At 40.4% G+C, this 20,691-nt stretch overlaps 1 protein-coding gene across 2 annotated transcripts in view; it reads right to left on the reverse strand.

The window, feature by feature from the left end:
• The window catches only part of LOC148868626 (D-alanine-D-alanine ligase family), a 147,623-nt gene that overhangs the window by 14,353 nt on the left and 112,579 nt on the right, over positions 1 to 20,691 (reverse strand). For both annotated transcript variants that reach the window (XR_016107823.1, XM_088972469.1), the window contains exon 20: positions 15,598 to 15,853. Coding sequence is in view for 1 of the 2 variants with exons in the window: in XM_088972469.1 (XP_088828595.1) it covers positions 15,598 to 15,853 (256 nt within the window). In the remaining variant the exon portion in view is untranslated. The remainder of the gene's footprint in view (positions 1 to 15,597; positions 15,854 to 20,691) is intronic.

A 20,691-nucleotide genomic window follows, 5' to 3' on the forward strand; every position in this document is an offset into this window, starting at 1 on the left:
TGACACCCAGATACCTGTATGAGCCTAGCTTACTAGTGTTGGATATGATACTAACTACCGTATGGATACTTCTTTCAAAGTCTTGAGAAATGACACTTAGCTTCAAAAACTTCCGTATGGAAGCAAATGATGCTATAAAAAAATCTGCACAAGTTAGAAACTTAATTAAATTTGGCAAGACAAAAGTATTGAGAAATGACACTTGCTTCAAAAACTAGATATAAACATATTACATAAGATACACACATCCATATATGATTGAGGAAATAGGGAGTCGAAACACTGTTTTCCGCATCTGTGTCTATGTTTGTAATAGGTCATCAGATGGGTTATTATCTATCCCATGAGACCACAATCATAAAAATCCAACATGTTTTGAGAGACTCAAAGCTATTTTACTAAGAAGGTGTCATTTGTGATGGAATTTGAGTGTCTATTTTCTTAGCCCATCCTGGAGTTGTTTGGTTTTCTTAATTTTAGAACAACCAGTATTGGCTATTTAGAGTTGTTTGAGTGTCTCTATGGCTTACCTACGGGTTTATCTTAATAGCACTTAGGAGTTGTTTTTAGTCAGTTTCCTTATTGAATTCAAGGTCCACAAAGAGAGATCTAAACCATTATATTTTATCAATTTAATTGAAAATTTAGAGTTGAATGAGTGAAAATTTCTGTTTGTTTTCTATCCCTTTATCTCTGAAGGTGCAATCTTCACTTTCTCTTCTTTATTTCAGACCATCATCATCATCATCATCTAAGTCTTATTCCAACTATATGGGGTTGGCTACATGAATCCTGTTTCACCATTCCATTCTGTTTAGTGTTGTATCCATTATTAAATTATTAGCACTTGAATAATATCTTATTACTTTCAACCAATGTCCTTTTTGATCTGCCACTATCCCCTGTAGCCCCTGTAGCCCCTTTAACTTGAATAATTTCTTATTACTTTCAGTCTACTTTATTTCATTTTATCATCTATTGGAGCTATTAGGTTCCTCCAAAACACAAGGAATAGCATGAGGATCAAGTTTACCCCGAATAGGGAACAAGTTATGAACAAAGCAACGACACCCAAAAACACGCATTGGAATGGGAGACAACGGAGTTGTGGGAAACAAAAGCTGATGAGGGGCCTTATACTCTAGTAACCGAGATGGCATACAGTTAATGATGTACGTGGCACACAGAACAACATCCATCCAAAAACGTTTCGGAACATTCATATGGAGTAACAAGCCACGAGCTACTTTGAGAAGGTGCCGGTTTTTTCTTTCAGCAACGTCGTTTTGTTGGGGTGTCTGAGCACAAGAGCTTCGTTGAATAGATCCACTCAAAGCAAAGAATTCCGTGAGATCACTATGCAAGTATTCTTTTGTGTTGGTTTGACTGGTTTAGTGTTTATGTTAGTCATATTTGTGTCTTAATTTCTTAGTTATTGGGCCTAAACTTGTTTAATTTCTTATTTGTCTGGGTGTCCCATCACTAATTAGGGGCATTCTAGTCCATTCATGTAACATTACTTTGTAAACATCTATATAATATTGTAGGGCCGGCTGAAGTATGTAAGCCGCCATTCTCAAATCTTCTTCTCTTCTTATTCTTCTTCTTCGGCTGCTGTTTTCCAGCAAACATGGTATCAGAGCACTAATCTGTCTGTCTGATTACAACCGCCTCTTTTCTCCTCTTCTCTATTCTTTTCTTTTTCTCTCTCTCCTATCTTGGCCGCTGTGAAGAAACCCTAGGGCTGACCGTAGAACACAGCAAGGTCTGTATCTAGGGTTTCCCTTGGTTGTAGGGCCCAAGGGGAGTTTGTTCCAGAAACTGATGCCCTACTAAACACCCTGCAGCAGGTAGTAGCCATTCGGCTGCTAAGAGAGATCGTGTGGAACAGATCTAGGTGGAAGGACTGAATTAGACAGTCCTAGTACAGATCGTAAGGGTGGTCACAGTCTACGACAACAAAAGTCAAAGCCCAGCCTAGTCCAGAAAAGTTCAGCACAGTACAGAGGTGGATTGTTCTTGGTTTCAGACCTGTTACGAGGGGTTCTCAGACTTGTAACAGCTTTGGTAAGTCTGAAATCATGTTCTTTGTACTGAGTTTTCATTTGTGATCACTGTAAGAGGAAGGAGATGTCTTCAATATCAGGAGAAGTGTCTTCTAGGGATAATAGAACTAGTGGGAGGTCTTTTAATTTGGAAAACCCAAATCTGCACAGCTTGCAGATCACCAGTGTATTGTTGGATGAATATAAATTCAGAGAATGGTCTATTTCAGCCATGCTCTTCATTACTTCCCGGGAACTTACGGGTTATTTAGATGGACAGAAGAAGGAACCTGAAGTGGGTAGTGTGGAGTACGCAATATGGCGTAAGGAAAATGCTACTGTTATGTCCTGGCTGCTTGCTTCGATGACTCCAAGAGTGGCCAGGACTGTTCAATACTTTCCAACTGCTGCTAAGATTTGGGAGAAAGTGTCTAAAACTTATGGACAGAGAAAGAACAATGCAAGAATTTATAGGCTAATCCAAGACATTGCTGCATTGAGACAAGGAGATAATGGCAGTTGCAACGTATTTTGCAACCCTAAAAGGACTATAGGAAGAACTTGATCATCATTTTATTCTTGGTTGGGAGAATGTAAAAGACAAGGAGAGGCATGATAAACAAATTGAAGAGGGTAGAGCCTTTAAGTTCTTGGCTGGTTTAGACTCAATGTATGAGGGCATAAGGTCTCAAATTTTGGGAAGGGATGAAGTGCCAGATTTACACTATGTCTACTATCTAGTAAGGAATGAAGAGGTTAGGAGGAAAGAGATGCAGGTTGACACTCAAATACAGCCTATTGAACATTCAGCCCTGATTTCTTCAAACCAAAAAGGGAGTAAACATTCAGACAAGAGACATCTTAAGTGCACTCATTGTGGAGGTGAAAGGCATGTAAAAGAGACTTGTTGGGTTCTTTATCCTCATCTGAAACCAGCTGCGTTAAGGAAAGGCAAGAAGCCCCAAAGGAATCAAACAACAAGTGGGAACCTTGTTACTCGTCATAGTGGTGATAGATCGAAGAACACATCTACAGTTACACCTCCTCCCATGGGACAGACCGCTAATTCCCCCACATCCGGGTCCTTGGGTTTCACTGTTGATGATGTAGAGGTCCTTAGCCGAGCCTTAACCCGTCTAAGGACTAATTCCGTTGCTTCCACCCCTCTTGCCAGATCAGGTATTGTCTCTGCTTATAGTGCAACTAGTTCTATAAAGTCTACTTCTTGGATTATTGATTCCGGTGCAACTGACCACGTGACACACATGTCCTCTTTATTTTCTTCTTACCATTTGTATCTGGCCAAGATAAAATGAGAGTTGCTGACGGTTCTCTCTCCACCATCTCTGGGAAGGGAGGGGGGGTTGACCTAAGCAAGGACCTCTCTTAAATCTGTTCTACATGTTCTCAATCTTACTTCCAATCTCTTATTTGTTTCGAAGCTTACCAAGAATTTAAACTACAGCATAACTTTCTTTCCTATTCATTGGGTCTTTCAGGACAGACTGACGAAGAGAACGATTAGGAGCGGTCATGAGTGTGGAGGTGTCTACTATTTTGATGCAGACATCAGTTTGGCCTTACAATCATCTGCTGCTAGTAGTCAGAATAATAAGGAGTCAATAGCTAGGTTACACTTGTAGATGCAAGGCTAGGTCATTTACCTTTTTCATCATTGCAAGGGTTGTTTCCTGAATTATTCAAGGGTATTTCAACTCAAAGTTTAGTTTGTGAAGTGTGTCAGTTGTCAAAACAATGTAGAACTCTTTATCCAATTTCTAGTAATGAAATTCAAGCTCCTTTTGATTTGGTCCATTCTGATCTTTGGGGCCCTTCACCTCTTGTTTCTATAGATGGATTTCATTACTTTATCAGTTTTATTGATCACCATTCACGATGCACATGGATCTACTTGTTAAAAGGATGTGATGAAGTGCCACGGATAACCATGACATTTTGTAAAATGATTGAAACTCAATTTGACAAGAAGATTAAGCAATTTTGTTCAGACAATGCTACTGAATATTTTGAAAGATCCTTGAACCTATTCATGGAGGATGCAGGCATGCTACACCAGTCATCTTGTGCTAGTACCCCTCAACAGAATGGGGTTGCTGAGCGCAAAAAATAGACACTTATTGGAGACCACTCGAGCTTTACTAATTCAGCACAAGCTTCCCAAGCACTATTGGTCTCAAGCAGTCCTTACCACATCATATCTGATAAATCGGATGCCTTCCAAGGTGTTTGGTATGAAAACTCCTTTCTCTGTCCTTTGTCCTAATCTTCCAGACTTTCCTCTTTCACCTAGAGTCTTTGGTTGTGTATGTTTTATACATGTAAAGGATCCAAAGAAGACCAACTTGGATCCTAGGGCTACGAAAGGAATCTTTCTAGGGTACTCTCCTACACAGAAGAGTTACAAGTGTTATGATCCCGTTACCAAGAAGAAATACACCACAAAAGATGTGGTATTTTTTGAGTCTCAATCCTATTTTCATTCTTCCCAGAATCCTCTTCAGGGGGAGACTAGTGGGATGGAAGAGGATTCTTCTTCCCCCTCCTTTTTGTGCCTCTTTCTGCCTCGGGTGTTCCATCTTCTCCTCCTGATCTTCCTAGTTGTAGCATCCCAGGTGAATCTAGTGAGACTCCCATTGAACCTGTTACCACTCTTGATGCTACAGATGTAACTAAGGACACTAGTAGGCAACAAAAAGATATAAGAATCACCTACAACAGAAGGAAAAAAGACCCTCTATCTCATGGCAACAACCAATCGGACTCGGATAAATCTGTCTTAGCAACTCCAGGTAATCTTATCACTCATACTTCTGATTTGGATCTCCCTATTGCTCTTCGTAAGTCTACCCATTTTTGTACTATCAGACACCCCATTGCTGAATATGTTTTTTACTCACGTTTATCTCCTCATTATTATTCCTTTGTGTCTGCTCTCTCTTCCGTGCATGTCCCTACTAGGTACTCAGAGGCAGTGTCTGATCCAAGATGGAGAGAAGCTATGAATGAAGAAATGAAAGCCTTAATGAAAGCAAGGACTTGGGAATTAGTGGATCTACTAGAAGGGAAGAGCACTATGGGATGCAAGGGGGTGTTCACTGTGAAGCATACGGAGGACGGGTCCATTGAAAGATACAAGGCCAGACTAGTGGCGAAGGGGTTTACTCAAAAGGAAGAGATTGACTACAAAGAGACCTTTGCTCCAGTCGCAAAGCTCAACACAATCTGGGTTCTATTGTCATTAGCTGCAAACTTCTCATGGGAGCTACATTAGTTGGATGTGAAGAACGCTTTCCTAAATGGCGATCTACATGAAGAGGTATTCATGGATCCTCCACCAGGTTATGGTTTTGATGGGAAAGTGTGTAGACTGAGGAAAGCATTATATGGTTTTAAGCAGTCCCCTCGAGCTTGATTTGAGAAGCTTTGTGGGGCCATGAAGAGGGTGGGATGCATTCAAAGTGGTGCAGATCATACTTTGTTCATAAGAAAATAGGATAGCAAACTTACGACACTCATCATCTATGTGGATAATATGGTGATTACAGGGAATGATCTAGAAGAGATAAAAAGATTGAAGGAGTTCTTGGCTTCTGAGTTTGAGATCAAAGACTTGGGTCATCTGAGATACTTCCTTGGAATTGAAGTTGCTAGGTCACAAGAGGGCATCTATATATGTCAACGGAAGTATGTCCTTGATCTTCTAGAGGAGACAGGTATGATGGGGAGTAGACCAGTAGATACTCCAATAGAACAGAACCATGGTCTACAGGAATCAGTAGGAGAGGATTACCTTGATAAAGAGAGATACCAAAAACTGGTAGGGAAGTTGATATATTTGTCTCTCACTCGACCAGATATTGCTTATGTTGTACATGTTGTCAGCCAGTTCATGCACTCTCCAAAGATTCCTCATATGAGAGCAGCGGAAAGGATTCTTAGGTACTTGAAGACTTGCCCAGGAAAAGGAATTCTGTTCGAAAAGCACAATAAAATTGAAATTGAAGCATATACTGATGTAGATTGGGCTGGTTCTGTTCGAGACAGGAAGTCTACTTCTGGGTATTGCGCGTTCGTTGGAGGGAATTTGGTTACATGGTGAAATAAAAAGCAGAATGTGGTTGGTAGATCAAGTGTAGAGGCTGAATATCGAGCTATGGCTCATGGTGTTGCTGAACTATTGTGGCTTAGGACCCTTCTTGGTGAGCTTGGAATAAAGGTCGAGTGTCCTCTCAGGCTGTACTGTGACAACAAGGCTGCCATCAACATTGCAAATAACCCAGTGCAACATGATAGGATGAAGCATATTGAGATTGACCAACACTTTGTTAGAGAAAGGATAGTCTCAGGGGAACTCTGCATTCCTTATACTCCTTCTGAGATGCAGATTGCAGATGTGCTAACAAAAGGACTAGGTTCAACAAAATTCTTAGACTTACTTGGCAAGCTAAACATGACTAACATCAATGCTTAGCTTGAGGGGGAGTGTTGGTTCGACTGGTTGAGTGTTTATGTTAGTCATATTTGTGTCTTAAGTTCTTAGTTATTGGGCCTAAACTTGTTTAATTTCTTATTTGTCTAGGTGTCCCATCACTAATCATGGGGCATTCTAGTCCATTCATGTAACATTACTTTGTAAACATCTATATAATATTGTAGGGCCGGCTGAAGTGTGTAAGCCGCCATTCTCAAATCTTCTTCTTCTTCTTCTTCTTCTTCTTCTTCGGCTGCTGTTTTCCAGCAAACATTTTGCATTGTCCGAATAGAAAATATGAATTTCAGTTTGGAACTAAGTAATCTGTCTTCTTCAGCCTAGATTCAGATCTCTGTTCTGCCCAGATTCAGCAAATTGGAGAAGGAAGGAAGCTTGTTTGATCTGTTCTCTCAGTCAGTATTCCCACTCTGATACCATCTTGACAGTGTGTCTGGCTAGAAATATGAGAAAGAGAAGAGAAGAGAAGAAGAGAGAAGGGAGAAGGGAAGAGAAGAGATTGGCAATGGAACAGTGTTGGTGGCGCCAGCTTCTATTATTATATATAGGGCGACCAAAATAAAAGGGGAAAAGACCCTTGTGCCCCACTGTAAGTGAAGTACAATAATCAGAAAAATAAAAAAGACATCAATCAACCAAACAGACCCTACCAAGACAAGACTAAAAGACAAGAAATAAAATAAACTATTTCAACAAGTTGTAAGGCCAGCTATGTTGCAAGAAGCAGTGTTATGCAGTCAAGAAACATGTCCAAAAAATGAATATGTGGCAGAAATGTGAATGTAAAAAGGATAGGATTAGGAATTAAGTAATCTGTAGGAACCTAAAAGTAGCTCAAATGGGTGATGAAATGAGAGAGAGTAGACTAAGATGGTTTGGGCACGTGCATAGGAGATCACCAACTGTGGTAGTTAGAAGAAGTGATTTGTTATACATTGAAGAGGCTAGAAGAGCAGGGTAGGCCAAAAGGGATATTCGCAAAACAAGATTCGTGTAGCCAACTCCATATAGTTGGATAAGGCATGGATGACGATGATGATTATTTCAGATCTAAATATCTTTCATAATTCATATCTTTAATTTTCATCTTTACCCATCAAACACACCTAGTAGGACTTCCTCCCCATCATACATCTTCTCAAAGCAGTCACAATCTACTTGGTCGTGCACCCAAAAGGGAAAACAAACTTTAACACTCTCCATACACCAAAAATTATAAAATGAGATCTTTTCTATAATATATATGTTTCGTTCTAATAAGATATAATGAAAAGTAATTTATTAATATTGATAGCTGATATTTCCAATTCATTCTCTACTGGATCTAGGAGGGCTTTACAGTTATCGAAGGGGGTTACTATGAAGACACTCTTTAGCTTCAACCTGGTTGCCAGTAAGTCAGCTACCCTCCTCCAATCATTAACCTTTTCCTTGGCTTGTATCACAAACTTACTATCCCACTCTTCTCTCTCTAGACCTCCCACCATTCTGCATTGGCCTTTTGTTTTTGCCATGACCACTGGCCCTTGTTCTACCCTGCTGTTGCTGAGACATGCCTTCTCCTCCCTTATGGAGGCTTTTTTATCATTTGCTACTCTTTGAGCAACCAGTCAACTTCCCCCCATCCTTGGCTCTATTTTTCTTACATTCAACAACATATCTTCTCCCTTCTAATGTACTAAAATCCTGCCAGTTTATCTGCTTACCTTTTGAACAGGCTCCAGCTATAAACTCTCTTAGCCACTCGATCACTTCTAATCCTTCCAGCAATATTGTACCCTTTTTCGCTTCCCTTACCTTCAGGCTTACCTTCCCCTTGATTCTCATCTCTTCGAACAGGAAATTTTTTGCTTCTATCTTCAAGGATCTCCTCCATTGACCTGCCTGCACGAACTCCATTCCCTTGCCTTCTTCCTGATGGCCCCTCTTACAGTCTTCCTCCTCTTCTCCCATCCCTAAGTACCATTCTTTTCTAGCTCACGTACATTTGAAACATCTAGTTCCTGCATCAGTTGATCATAGGGAAGTACCTCCTAAGGATTTATTTGTCAAAGATGGTGTGGTGGTGCGTGTAATAGGCTTGCCATTTCATCTGTGGAAACAAGAAGTAGCAGAGTCTATAGCAGTATTGTGTGGAGGAATCTTGAAAGGAGCTTTCTGGGGTGATCTTTATTCAGTAGCAATCCTGCTAAGTGATGTGAAGCCAGAAGACATTCCACGAAAGGTAGAGGTACGAATAGAGGGGAGTTTTGTCTCTGTGTGGCTAGCATCCTCCATTGAAGCAGGGCTGTGGAAGGAGGCTCGTATGGTAGGAGGGGAGAAGGAAGAAGAAGCATTACGTGGACTTGTGAGATTGGTTAATTCAAATGGGAAGGAATGTTTCACAAAAAAGGGCCAACAAATTCTGGGAAGCCAAAAAGCTTTGGGGCAGATGGAAGGTCAAACCTGTAGAAAGCAAGAAAAGGCTATGACAAATGATAGATCTTTTGCACAGGTGGTGGCAGGGGAAATAGACAAAAATATACCAGTGTCTAAAGGGAGAGGGCTGAACCAGCAACCTCAGACAGGGAGGGTTGCTGGTTCGACCATTAAAACAGGGGGGCGTGACTTGTTAAGAGGTCACGTGGGAGGAAAAGACTTAGAAAATGGGCCCAGTCGAGTGGATCACTTTTCTGGTGGGCTAAAGAAGGCAACTCGAGTAAAGGTTTTAAAGCTGGGTTCTTATATTACAAGTTTTGAGCCCAAGGCCCATTACAAAACAGATGGGCCAAGGGACCCTTTAAGTAACCACGTGATTGGAAGGAGGGATGATGATAGATGAGATTAAGCGTCTATCTTCTTCTACCACGAATCCCTCCTTTCGGTCGAACAGTTTAGGCGCAAAACTCTCAGTCTCGAGGCTCTCTACAGTGGGTTCCATCCAACCTGGCGAACCGTCTCTCACCAGATAGGTGCAACTCGAGATACCTGAAGCCTAGTGATTTGAACAGAACAGGGTTTGAAGATTGGTTGAGTGAACAAAACAGTAGTGACGATTCTGATAGAGACGAAACTGTAAGTTCGGGAAGTCTGTCTCCGAAAAGCAACAATGATTTACTTGAAATAGAAAGTTTGTGCATACAGAGCTGTTGTTTTTAGAGGAAGAGATTGAAGAGGCAGGTGGCGGGAAGAGTAGAAATGGCAAAGAAAATGGTCCTAAAGCTGTGAAAACTCCTCTTCCCTTCGTCGAGGGAGCTGACCCTAAGTCTAATGAATTACATGATGTTGGTGGAGAGGGTCAAGAATCGGCCGTGAGGATGGATGTGGGTATTCCAGTGTCAGAAGCACAGAGAAAGGATTTCCAAGTGGGTCGTCAGGAAGTGATTCTTTCATCATGTCTTAAAACCATTTGTCACCTGTCATTAGTGGTAGAGGGGATAGGAGGAAGGGCCTAAAATGAGGAGATTATGGCATTTTCATGGGTGTTTTTGCTATTTTGTCTCGATGAAAATTATTAGCTGGAATGTAAGAGGGTTAGGGAGTGCAAGAAAGAGAAGGGTGATCAAAGACCTACTCCGAAGGAAAAAACCCGATATTATGTTGTTACAAGAATCCAAAATGATGGAATTAGATGGGAGATGGGTGAGGAGTTTTTGGAGGTCTAGAGGTTTAGGTTGGAGCTCGTCTCCTTCTTGGGGAGCCTCGGGGGGGGGGGGGGGATCGTAATACTGTGGAGGGAGGATGTGGTGGAAGTAGTGGAAGAATTGATAGGCAGATTCTCAGTTTCCATTAAGTGTAAGAATGTAGAGAATGGGTGTGTATGGGTCTTAACCAATGTTTATGGCCCTAATTCCTATAGAGAGGAATGAGATGTGGGAGGAACCATATGCAATCAAGGGGCTATGGGATGACCCTTGGTGCCTGGGCGGGGATTTTAATGTCATTAGATTCTCTGATGAAACCAGTAATCCCCAACAGGTAATTACAACAAGCATGAGGAAATTTAATGGTTTTATTGAAGAATGTGAATTAAAGGAAATACCTCTGTTGCAAGCCAGTTACACTTGGTCCAACCTTCAGGAAATCCCTTTGTGTTCGAAAATATGTGGCTTACCCATCTAGATTTTGTGAAAAAAGTGAAGGAATGGTGGGGTGAGGAGGAGAGGGGGGTAAGATGGAAGGGGATCAAGTTTCATAAGAAATTAAAAAGGTTGAGAGCCAAAATAAAAGAGTGGAATAGAGATCATTTTGGTAGAATTGAGGAGCAAAAATTGTGCCTAATCTCTCGAATAGAGAACTTGGATGTAAAGGAATCTCAAAATGGGCTGACCGAGGAGGACAGAGTGTTAAGGAGACAATTGAAAAAGGATTTGGAAGAGGTGTTACTGAGGGAAGAAATCAGTTGGAGACAAAAATCTAGACACAAGTGGATTGCGGAAGGCTATGGGAATACTAGATTCTTCCATGATTTGGCAAATGGGAGACGAAGAAAGAATCTTGTGACCAAGCTAGAGATAGGAGAGGAGGTGATTACCAACCAGGATGACATAGCCAGAAAATTTGTGGACCACTTCAAATCAATTTATAGAAGACCTTTGAGTGAGAGAGCAGTCGTGGAAGGGGTGGAATGGCCAAGAATTGATGACGGAGTGGCAAGGTGGCTAGAAAGGGATTTCGAGGAAGAAGAGATTAAGAAAGTTGTCTTTCTAATGGATAAATCCAAGGCTCCAAGTCCAGATGGATTTACAATGGGTTTTTATCAAGACTGTTGGGAGGTGTTGAAAGAGGATTTAGTTGAAGTCTTTAAGGAATTTGCAGACAATCACATTATAAGCCCTGGAATCAATGCCACCTTTTTGGCCTTGATACCTAAGAAAAATGATGCCAACCACCCAAAAAGATTATAGGCCTATTAGTCTGGTGACAAGCATCTAAAAAATTCTGGCTAAAGTGCTCTCGTTGATGATCAAAACAATCCTCCCTTCTATCATTAATGAAACCCAGGGGGCTTTCATTCAAGGGCGACAAATAACAGATCAGATCTTAATTGCGAATGAGTGTGTGGAGGAAATGAAAAGGTCTAGGAAGAGAGGTTTCATTTGTAAATTGGATCTTGAAAAGGCCTATGATTTGGTGGACTAGGAGTTTCTATTTGAGGTTATGCGAAACTATGGATTTCGAGCAAGTGGTGTAGTTGGACTTTTGGGTGTATCAATACTTGTCACTACTCTATTCTGGTAAATGGTATGGTGAGGAACTTTTTTCCAGCTTGCAAGGTTGTCAAGCAAGGGGATCCACTCTTACCCTTCCTTTTTACCTTAGTAGCTGATGTGATTAGTAGGAGCATTACTAAGGCTGACAGTGAAGATGCCATTAGGGATTGGAGAATAGGGAGACACCAAGTCCCCATCACCCACCTTCAGTTTGCAGATGATCTAATGATCTTTTGTGAAGGAGGTTTTAGCGAATTAATAAACCTAAAGGAGCTAATCAAAGGATTTGAAAGTATTTCTAATTTGAGAATAGATTAGGAAAAGAGCTGCATAGCAGGTATAAATTTGGAGGTAGGGGAGGTCGAGGCTATTGCGAAGTGTCTTGAGTGTTCCACCTCTGCTTGGCCTATGTCATATTTAGGGCTTCCTTTAGGGGCAAATCCTAGGGAGAGTAGATTTTGGACCCCAGTGATAGAAAAGTTTGAGAAGAGATTAGCCTCATGGAAGAGGAATTATGTCTCCTTAGGAGGGAGAATTACCCCAATAAGAGCTACCTTGGCTAACTTACCTGCCTATTTTTTGTCTGTATTTAGGATACAAGTTAGGGAAGCTAGGAAACTGGAGAAGTTGATGAGAGATTTCTTATGGGAGAGTAGATTTTGGACCCCAGTGATAGAAAAGTTTGAGAAGAGATTAGCCTCATGGAAGAGGAATTATGTCTCCTTAGGAGGGAGAATTACCCCAATAAGAGCTACCTTGGCTAACTTACCTGCCTATTTTTTGTCTGTATTTAGGATACAAGTTAGGGAAGCTAGGAAACTGGAGAAGTTGATGAGAGATTTCTCATGGGAGCCGGGACAAAAAAAAAAGGATCACTTGGTTAATTGGGAAATTGTGTGCAGAAGTAAAGAAGAGGGGGGTTTGGGACTTGGGAGGGTAACTGGAAAAAATCAATCTTTGTTAAGGAAATGGTTGTGGCAATGGCCATTGGAAAGGAGAGATTGTGGCATGAGGTGGTGGGAAGCATTCATGGGAGGTCAGAGAATGGATGGGATGCTGGTGTATCAAGGCAGGCTAACCTAGCAGCACCTTGGAAGGCCATTCACAACACCCTTCCTCAATTCCTCAATTTTATCAGGTATGAAGTTTGTTTTGGCAACGCTGTTCATTTTTGGGAGGATTTGGGTAGGAGACACACCTCTAAAGGATCTGTTCCCTTCGTTATTTTTTGTTTCTTTGTACAAGAAAGAGGTGGTCTCAAAATTTCTCTCACCTTTGGGAACACCCTTAGATCCTACTTGGGACTTTGGGTTTCGTAGAGGACTTAGGGATGATGAAATTGAATCTCTTTCTGTCTTGCTTGGTTGTCTTAATCAGGTTTGTTTGGATCCCTCCAAGCCAGATAAGAGGGTATGGACTCCTACACCCAATGGAACCTTCACTTGTACTTCTTTCTTCAAGTCCATCTCTCAACTTTCTACTTACCAACCCTTTCCGTCAAAAGAAATTTGGTGCAGGCCAGTTCCCCCAAAAATTATGGGGTTTTGTTGGGAAGTATTCAATGGGAAAGTAAACACTCTAGATAACCTACAAAGATAAGACCTTTCCTCTATATTTCTCCTAATTGATGTATCCTCTATAGAGCTCATAGTGAGGATTGTTACCACCTATTAATATCTTGTCCCTTTTCTGCTGACCTTTGGGCTTGGCTACTTTCGTTGTTTGGGAGTAGTTGGAGTCTACCGGCAGAAGTTCACATGCTCTTCAACCATTCTACCTTTTATTGGCCTACAAAAATAGGGAGAATTATGTGGAGATGTGCTTGTGCTGCCTTGATTTGGACTCTTTGGAAAGAAAGGAATGCTAGAATTTTTCAAGAAAAGGAAAGGAGCAGTCAAGAATTGAAAGACTATGTGCTAAATAGGGCAATACCTTGGCTGAAGACCTTGGAAATCTTTCACCAATTCTCCTTTAATGACCTTTGGAGAAATTGGTCAGCAGTAGCGAGGTGTTCATCCCTAAAGGACAAATCAATTACAACCTGGTCTCCTCCATTCGAAGGCTCACTGAAGTTGAACTTTGATGGAAGTAGCATGGGTAATCTAGGATTATCCGGAATGGGGGGTGCTTTGAGAAATAAGAAGGGAGAGATTTTGTTGCTCTACTCAAGTCCCTTGGGAATTGGGAACTCCATCAGGGTAGAACTTTTAGCTGTTGTACAAGGAGTGCAATTTGCAAACTAGCTGGGGGTACAACACCTAACAATCGAGGGGGACTCCAAAGTGGTGGTGGGTTGGTTGAAAAATCCTGAAGAGGCTATGTGGCGTTACAAGAATGAAATGAAGAAATTTAGTTGGTTGACAAGGAATATGTTGGTCACTGTACCGTGGCTGGGGAGATCAGCAAATACTTTGTCAAATGTGTTAGCCAAGCAAGGGGTAAATAGGGAAGAATTGTTTTGGGCTCAGCTGTGATTCTTGCTTTTCTTTCCTAGTTTACTTGTAAGATTCAAGGAGGGGCTACAGCTCGCGCCTCTCCCTGGGATGTTGTATGAGCTCACTCTAAATCTGCTTCTGAATTAGTAAATTTATTATCATTCATAAAAAAAAGGTAATTTATTAAAACTCAATGTGTTTGGAAATTATAGTCATATTAGGAGACACAACTCAACTCAACAAAGCCCTTTGCCAATTATATGGGGTTGGCTTTCATTAGATGTCAACACTATGTCCTCAACATAGAATTCCTACAAAAAAACAGTATTTTAAAAGTGCAAGGGTAATTTTGTGCCCAAAGTGCAAAAATGTAAAAAAAAAGGCTAAAAAAATAAAAATTCCAAAAATAAAAAAATGCAAAATATTAAACACAATATTAATTAAAAATATAAACTTAAATTTAAAAATAAATGTTTTAAAAAACCTATTATCTCAAATTAAAATACATAAACATAACATGTAAAACATATTTAAAATGAAAGTTTAAAAATAAAACCAAGCATAACATATAAAACATATTCAAGCATGTAAACTCTTAAACTCTTTATTTTTTTCTCAATTGCATTACTTCAAATAGTTAATGTGATATTAAACATTATGCATTCCTGATTCTACGAGCTACCTTTGTACCAAGACCCTTGAGGCAAGCCGAAACAAGTCCATATCAGGGTTTTAAATTCTTAATCCCTATGAAAAAGGTTTTATAACTTTGTCCTTTAAAAATACCTTTTATTAGGATGAATGAATTAACAACGGTAAAACCATTTATCGAAATGAGTTAATAACAAAACCACTAATTTACATTTCAGTGCAATGGTAAAATCTCAAACTAACAAGCATGGGAAAATGGGTTCAAGTCTGAGAGCAACTCCACATCTCTAGTCTACCCCTCCCAAGACCGTGGATAGCCAGGATCATTATTGAATAATGGTCCTTTTGTGGTGCTTCCTCCCCCATTCTGGATTCTGACATAAGCATGCAGATATTTCAACAGAGCAAGACCTTAGGACATTTTAGATATGCCTCTCCAAGGTCTTGGAACTAGTTCTAGAGCATTATTTCTGAAAACAGAATTCAGAAATGAGTTATATCACATTTTTCATTGTGTTTGTTAATCCCAGCTGTTCAGGATTTAACCAAAACTGAGAGAGATCATCAGTATACTTCCTTGCTAATATATGTTTCATTTTATTGTTTATCCATACAGCACAATCAAGCATCAAGAAAGATTTAAAAGTTTCATTTGTGAAGATAGAAGGCCCACATTCTGGCATTGAATAACATGCATGCAAAGTTAGGAACCAGAAAGAACCATGGAAATATGAATTAAGTGAACCTATGTGGTAATCACAAACCCTGGAATTTCTCCTCAAGTGATAAAATGTCTCCAGTTTCTTTGACAGTAATGCTAGGAGTCAATGAGTGCATAGCTCCACGTTTGCCCATAACACCAACAGTCACTTCAACCCACCTACTACGCCCTTCCCATATGAGATGATCTGCATTTCCATTTGTCGATTTGGATGAAACAATTATCTCATCGGTCTCTATAAAAGGTTCAAATATTAATAGCTCTGGAGGAGGACTTGGCATCTCAATCACTCCATGTGCCTGATAAATTATTAAAAAGAAATCCAAAGTGTTAATACATTAACAGTTAAAGATGGGACAATTACTCCATGAAGAAATTCCAAAATGTTCCAATCCCTATCAAGAGAATTGAAGACTGCCTTGAATTTTGACTCAGAGAAACTTACTTTACAATTATCTGAAATTATTAACAAGTGATTTAAGCACTAATAGTTTAACAGTGGATATGGTTTAAATAGAATGGATTGGCAAAACAGGATTCATGTAGCCAACCCCATAAAGTTGGGATAATGCATGATACTGATGATTAATAGAATTTAAAAATAACACTTTCATTGTACTGATTTTGTTCAGAGAAATACTTTAGATTGTACTGAATAAGAGAGAAGTTTTGACTGTAATGATTGCATTCAGTCGTACCCAATATCCATCATAACAATTTTATAGAAAAACAAACAATTAATAGACCACTCCTCAGTGATTGGGTCTTGTCTAGGCTCCACGGTTTCTCTATTTATAATGCTTAAGATTTTAAGAACTGGGCCAACAAAAACAAAATAGAGGGCCCCAAGGGTTGACCATGGGCAGGCTGGATGCAGGCCTGTACCTGCAAACAAATAATTAATTATAATATATGTATTATATTCCAATATATTCTGAAACCAGAATATGGTATGGGTGCTGCCTACGCAGAGAAGAGAAGAGAGAAGATTTTTAGCGTGATTTGAATAGGAGAGAAATTGAGTTTCACCTGGTTGGACACTACAAATAGGCATTCAGTAGTATTATAAAAAGTCCAATCTGCTCCTACATAAGTTGGCAGAAAAACAAATAAATAAATATAAAGACAATAATACCACTGTTTACTTTCCACTTAACACTCCCCAAGCTGGAGAATGTATATCATATATGTTGGTTCAATTGGTTTAGTGTTTATGTTAGTTATTGGGCCTAAACTTGTTTTATTCTTTTTATGTCTATGTGCCCCATCACTAATCAGGGGCATTCTAGTCCATTCTTGTAACATTACTTTGTAAACATCTATATAAGTTTATAGGGCCGGCTGAACTGTGCAAGCTACCATTCTCAGATCTCCTTCTTCTTCTTCTTCTTCTTCTTCTTCTTCTTCTTCAACTGCTGTTCTCCAACAAACATGGTATCAGAGCACTAATCGGTCTGACTGGTTACAGCTGCCTCTTTTCTCCACTTCTCTATTCCTTTTTTTTTTCTCTCTCCTATCTTGGCCACTGTGAAGAAACCCTAGGGCTGACCGTATAACACAGCAAGGTCTGTATCTAGGGTTTCCCTTGGTTTGTAGGGCCCAAGGGGAGTTTGTTCCAGAAGCTGATGCCCTACTAGAAACCCTGCAGCAGGTAGTAGCCATTCGGCTGCTAAGAGAGATCTGTGTGGAACAGATCTAGGTGGAAGGACTGAGTTAGACAGTCCTAGTACAGATCGTAAGGGTGGTCACAGTCTAGGTTCGACCACCGGAGGTGCCAAAGAGGTATTGCCCTCGGCTACAGCTATGACAGCAGAAGTCAAAGCCCAGTCCAGAAGTGTTCAGCACAGTACATGGGTAGATTGTTCTTGGTTTCAGACCTGTTACGAGAGGTTCTCAGACTTGTAACAACTTCGGTAAGTCTGAAATCGTGTTCTTTGTACTGAGTTTTCAATTGTGATCACTGTAAGAGGAAGGAGATGTCTTCAATATCGGGAGAAGTGTCTTCTAGGGATAATAGAACTGGTGGAAGGTCTTCTAATCTGAAAAACTCAAATCTGCACAGCTTGCAGATCACCAATGTATTGTTGGATGAATATAACTTCAGAGAATGGTCTGTTTCAGCCATGCTCTTCATTACTTCCCTGGAACATACGGGTTATTTAGATGGACAGAAGTAGGAACCTGAAGTGGGTAGTGTGGAGTACGCAATATGGCGTAAGGAAAATGCTACTGTTATGTCTTGGCTGCTTGCTTCGATGACTCCAAGAGTGTCTAGGACTGTTCAACACTTTCCCACTGCTGCTAAGATTTGGGAGAAAGTGTCTAAAACTTATGGACAGAGAAAAAACAATGCAAGAATCTATAGGCTAAACCAAGACATTGCTGCATTGAGACAAGGAGATACGACAGTTGCAACTTATTTTGCAACCTTAAAAGGACTACGGGAAGAACTTGATCATCATCTTATTCTTGGTTGGGAGAATATAAGAGATAGGGAGAGGCATGATAAACAAATTGAAGAAGGTAGAGCCTTTAAGTTCTTGGCTGGTTTAGACCTAATGTGTGAGAGCATAAGGTCTCAAATTTTGAGAAGGGATGAAATGCCAGATTTACACCATGTCTACTATTTAGTAAGGAATAAAGAGGTTAGGAGTAAAGAGATGCAAGTTGACACTCAAATACAGCCTGTTAAACATTCAACCTTGATTTCTTCAAACCAAAAAGGGAGAAAGCACTCGGACAAGAGGCATCTTAAGTGCACTCATTGTGAAGGTGAAAGGCATGTAAAAGAGACTTGTTGGGTTCTTTATCCTCATCTAAAACCAGCTGCATTAAGGAAAGACAAGAAGCCTCAGAGGAATCAAATAGCAAGTGGGAACCTTGTTACAAGTCACAGTGGTGAGAGCCCGAAGAACACATCTACAGTTACACCTCCTCCCATGGGACAGACTATTAACCACATGACACACGTGTCCCCTTTATTTTCCGATGCAACTGACCACATGACACACATGCCCTCTTTATTTTCTTCTTATCATTTCATGCCTGGCCAAGATAAGATGAGAGTTGCTGATGGTTCTCTCTCCACCATCTCTGGGAAGGGGGGGGGGTTGACCTAACCAAGGACCTCTCTCTTAAATCGGTTCTATATGTTTCCAATCTTACTTCGAATCTCTTATCTGTTTCGAAACTTACCAAGAATTTAAATTGCAGCATAACTTCCTTTCCTACTCATTGTGTCTTTCAGGATAGACTGGCAAAGAGAACGATTGGGAGCGGTAATGAGTGTTGAGGTCTCTACTATTTTGATGTAGACATCAGTTTGGCCTTACAATCATCTGTTGCCAGTAGTCAGAATAATGAGGAGTCAATAGCGGTTACACTTGTGGCATGCTAGGCTAGGTCATTTAACTTTTTCGTCATTGCAAGGGTTGTTTCCTGAATTATTCAAGGGTATTTCAACTCAAAGTTTAGTTTGTGAAGTGTGTCAGTTGTCAAAACAATGTAGAACTCTTTATCCAATTTCTAGTAATGGAATTCAAGCTCCTTTTGATTTGGTCCATTCTGATGTTTGGGGCCCTTCACCTCTTGTTTCTGTAGATGACTTTCGTTACTTTATTAGTTTTATTGATCACTATTCACGATGCACATGGATCTACTTGTTAAAAGGACATGATGAAGTGCCACGGATAACCATGGCATTTTGTAAAATGATTGAAACTCAATTCGACAAGAAGATTAAGCAATTCCGTTCAGACAATGCTGCTGAATACTTTGAAAGATCCTTGAACCTGTTCATGGAGGATGCGGGCATGCTACACCAGTCATCTTGTGCTAGTACCCCTCAACAGAATGGGGTTGCTGAGCACAAAAATAGACACTTATTGGAGACAGCTCAAGCTTTACTATTTCAGCACAAGGTTCCCAAGCACTATTGGTCTCAGGCAGTCCTTACCGCATCATATCTGATAAATCGGATGCCTTCCAAGGTGTTGGGTATGAAAACTCCTTTCTCTGTCTTTTGCCCTAATCTTCCAAACTTTCCTATTCCACCTAGAGTCTTTGGTTGTGTATGTTTTATTCATGTAAAAGATCCATAAAAGACCAACTTGGATCCTATGGCTACGAAAGGAATCTTTCTAGGGTACTCTCCTACACAAAAGGGTAACAAGTGTTATGATCCCGTTACCAAGAAGAAATACGTCACAAAGGATGTGGGATTTTTTGAGTCTCAATCCTATTTTCATTCTTCCCAGAATCCTCTACACAAAGGATGTAGAAGATGATTATTCTTCTACCTCTTTTTTTTGTGCCTCTTTCAGCCTCGGGCCTTCCATCTTCTCCTCCTGATCCTCCTAGTTGTAGCATCCCAAGTGAATCTAGTGAGGCTCCCATTGAACCTGTTACCACTCTTGATGCTGCATATGTAACTGAGGACACTAGTAAGCAACAAAAATATATGAGAATCACCTACAACAGAAGGAAAAAAGACCCTCCAACTCATGGCAACAACCAATCGGACTCAGATCAATCTGTCTCAACAACTCCAGGTAATCTTATCACTCATACTTCTGATTTGGATCTCCCTATTGCTCTTCGTAAGTCTACCCATTTTTGTACTATCAGACACCCCATTGCTGAATATGTTTCTTACTCACGTTTATCTCCTCATTATTATTCCTTTGTGTCTGCTCTCTCTTCCGTGCATGTCCCTACTAGGTACTCAGAGGCAGTGTCTGATCCAAGATGGAGAGAAGCTATGAATGAAGAAATGAAAGCCTTAATGAAAGCAAGGACTTGGGAATTAGTGGATCTACTAGAAGGGAAGAGCACTATGGGATGCAAGGGGGTGTTCACTGTGAAGCATACGGAGGACGGGTCCATTGAAAGATACAAGGCCAGACTAGTGGCGAAGGGGTTTACTCAAAAGGAAGAGATTGACTACAAAGAGACCTTTGCTCCAGTCGCAAAGCTCAACACAATCTGGGTTCTATTGTCATTAGCTGCAAACTTCTCATGGGAGCTACATTAGTTGGATGTGAAGAACGCTTTCCTAAATGGCGATCTACATGAAGAGGTATTCATGGATCCTCCACCAGGTTATGGTTTTGATGGGAAAGTGTGTAGACTGAGGAAA

The sequence above is a fragment of the Nelumbo lutea genome, chromosome 2, assembly GCF_056320005.1.
Source record: "Nelumbo lutea isolate HS-2025 chromosome 2, American lotus-T2T, whole genome shotgun sequence".
Taxonomy (NCBI): domain Eukaryota; kingdom Viridiplantae; phylum Streptophyta; class Magnoliopsida; order Proteales; family Nelumbonaceae; genus Nelumbo; species Nelumbo lutea.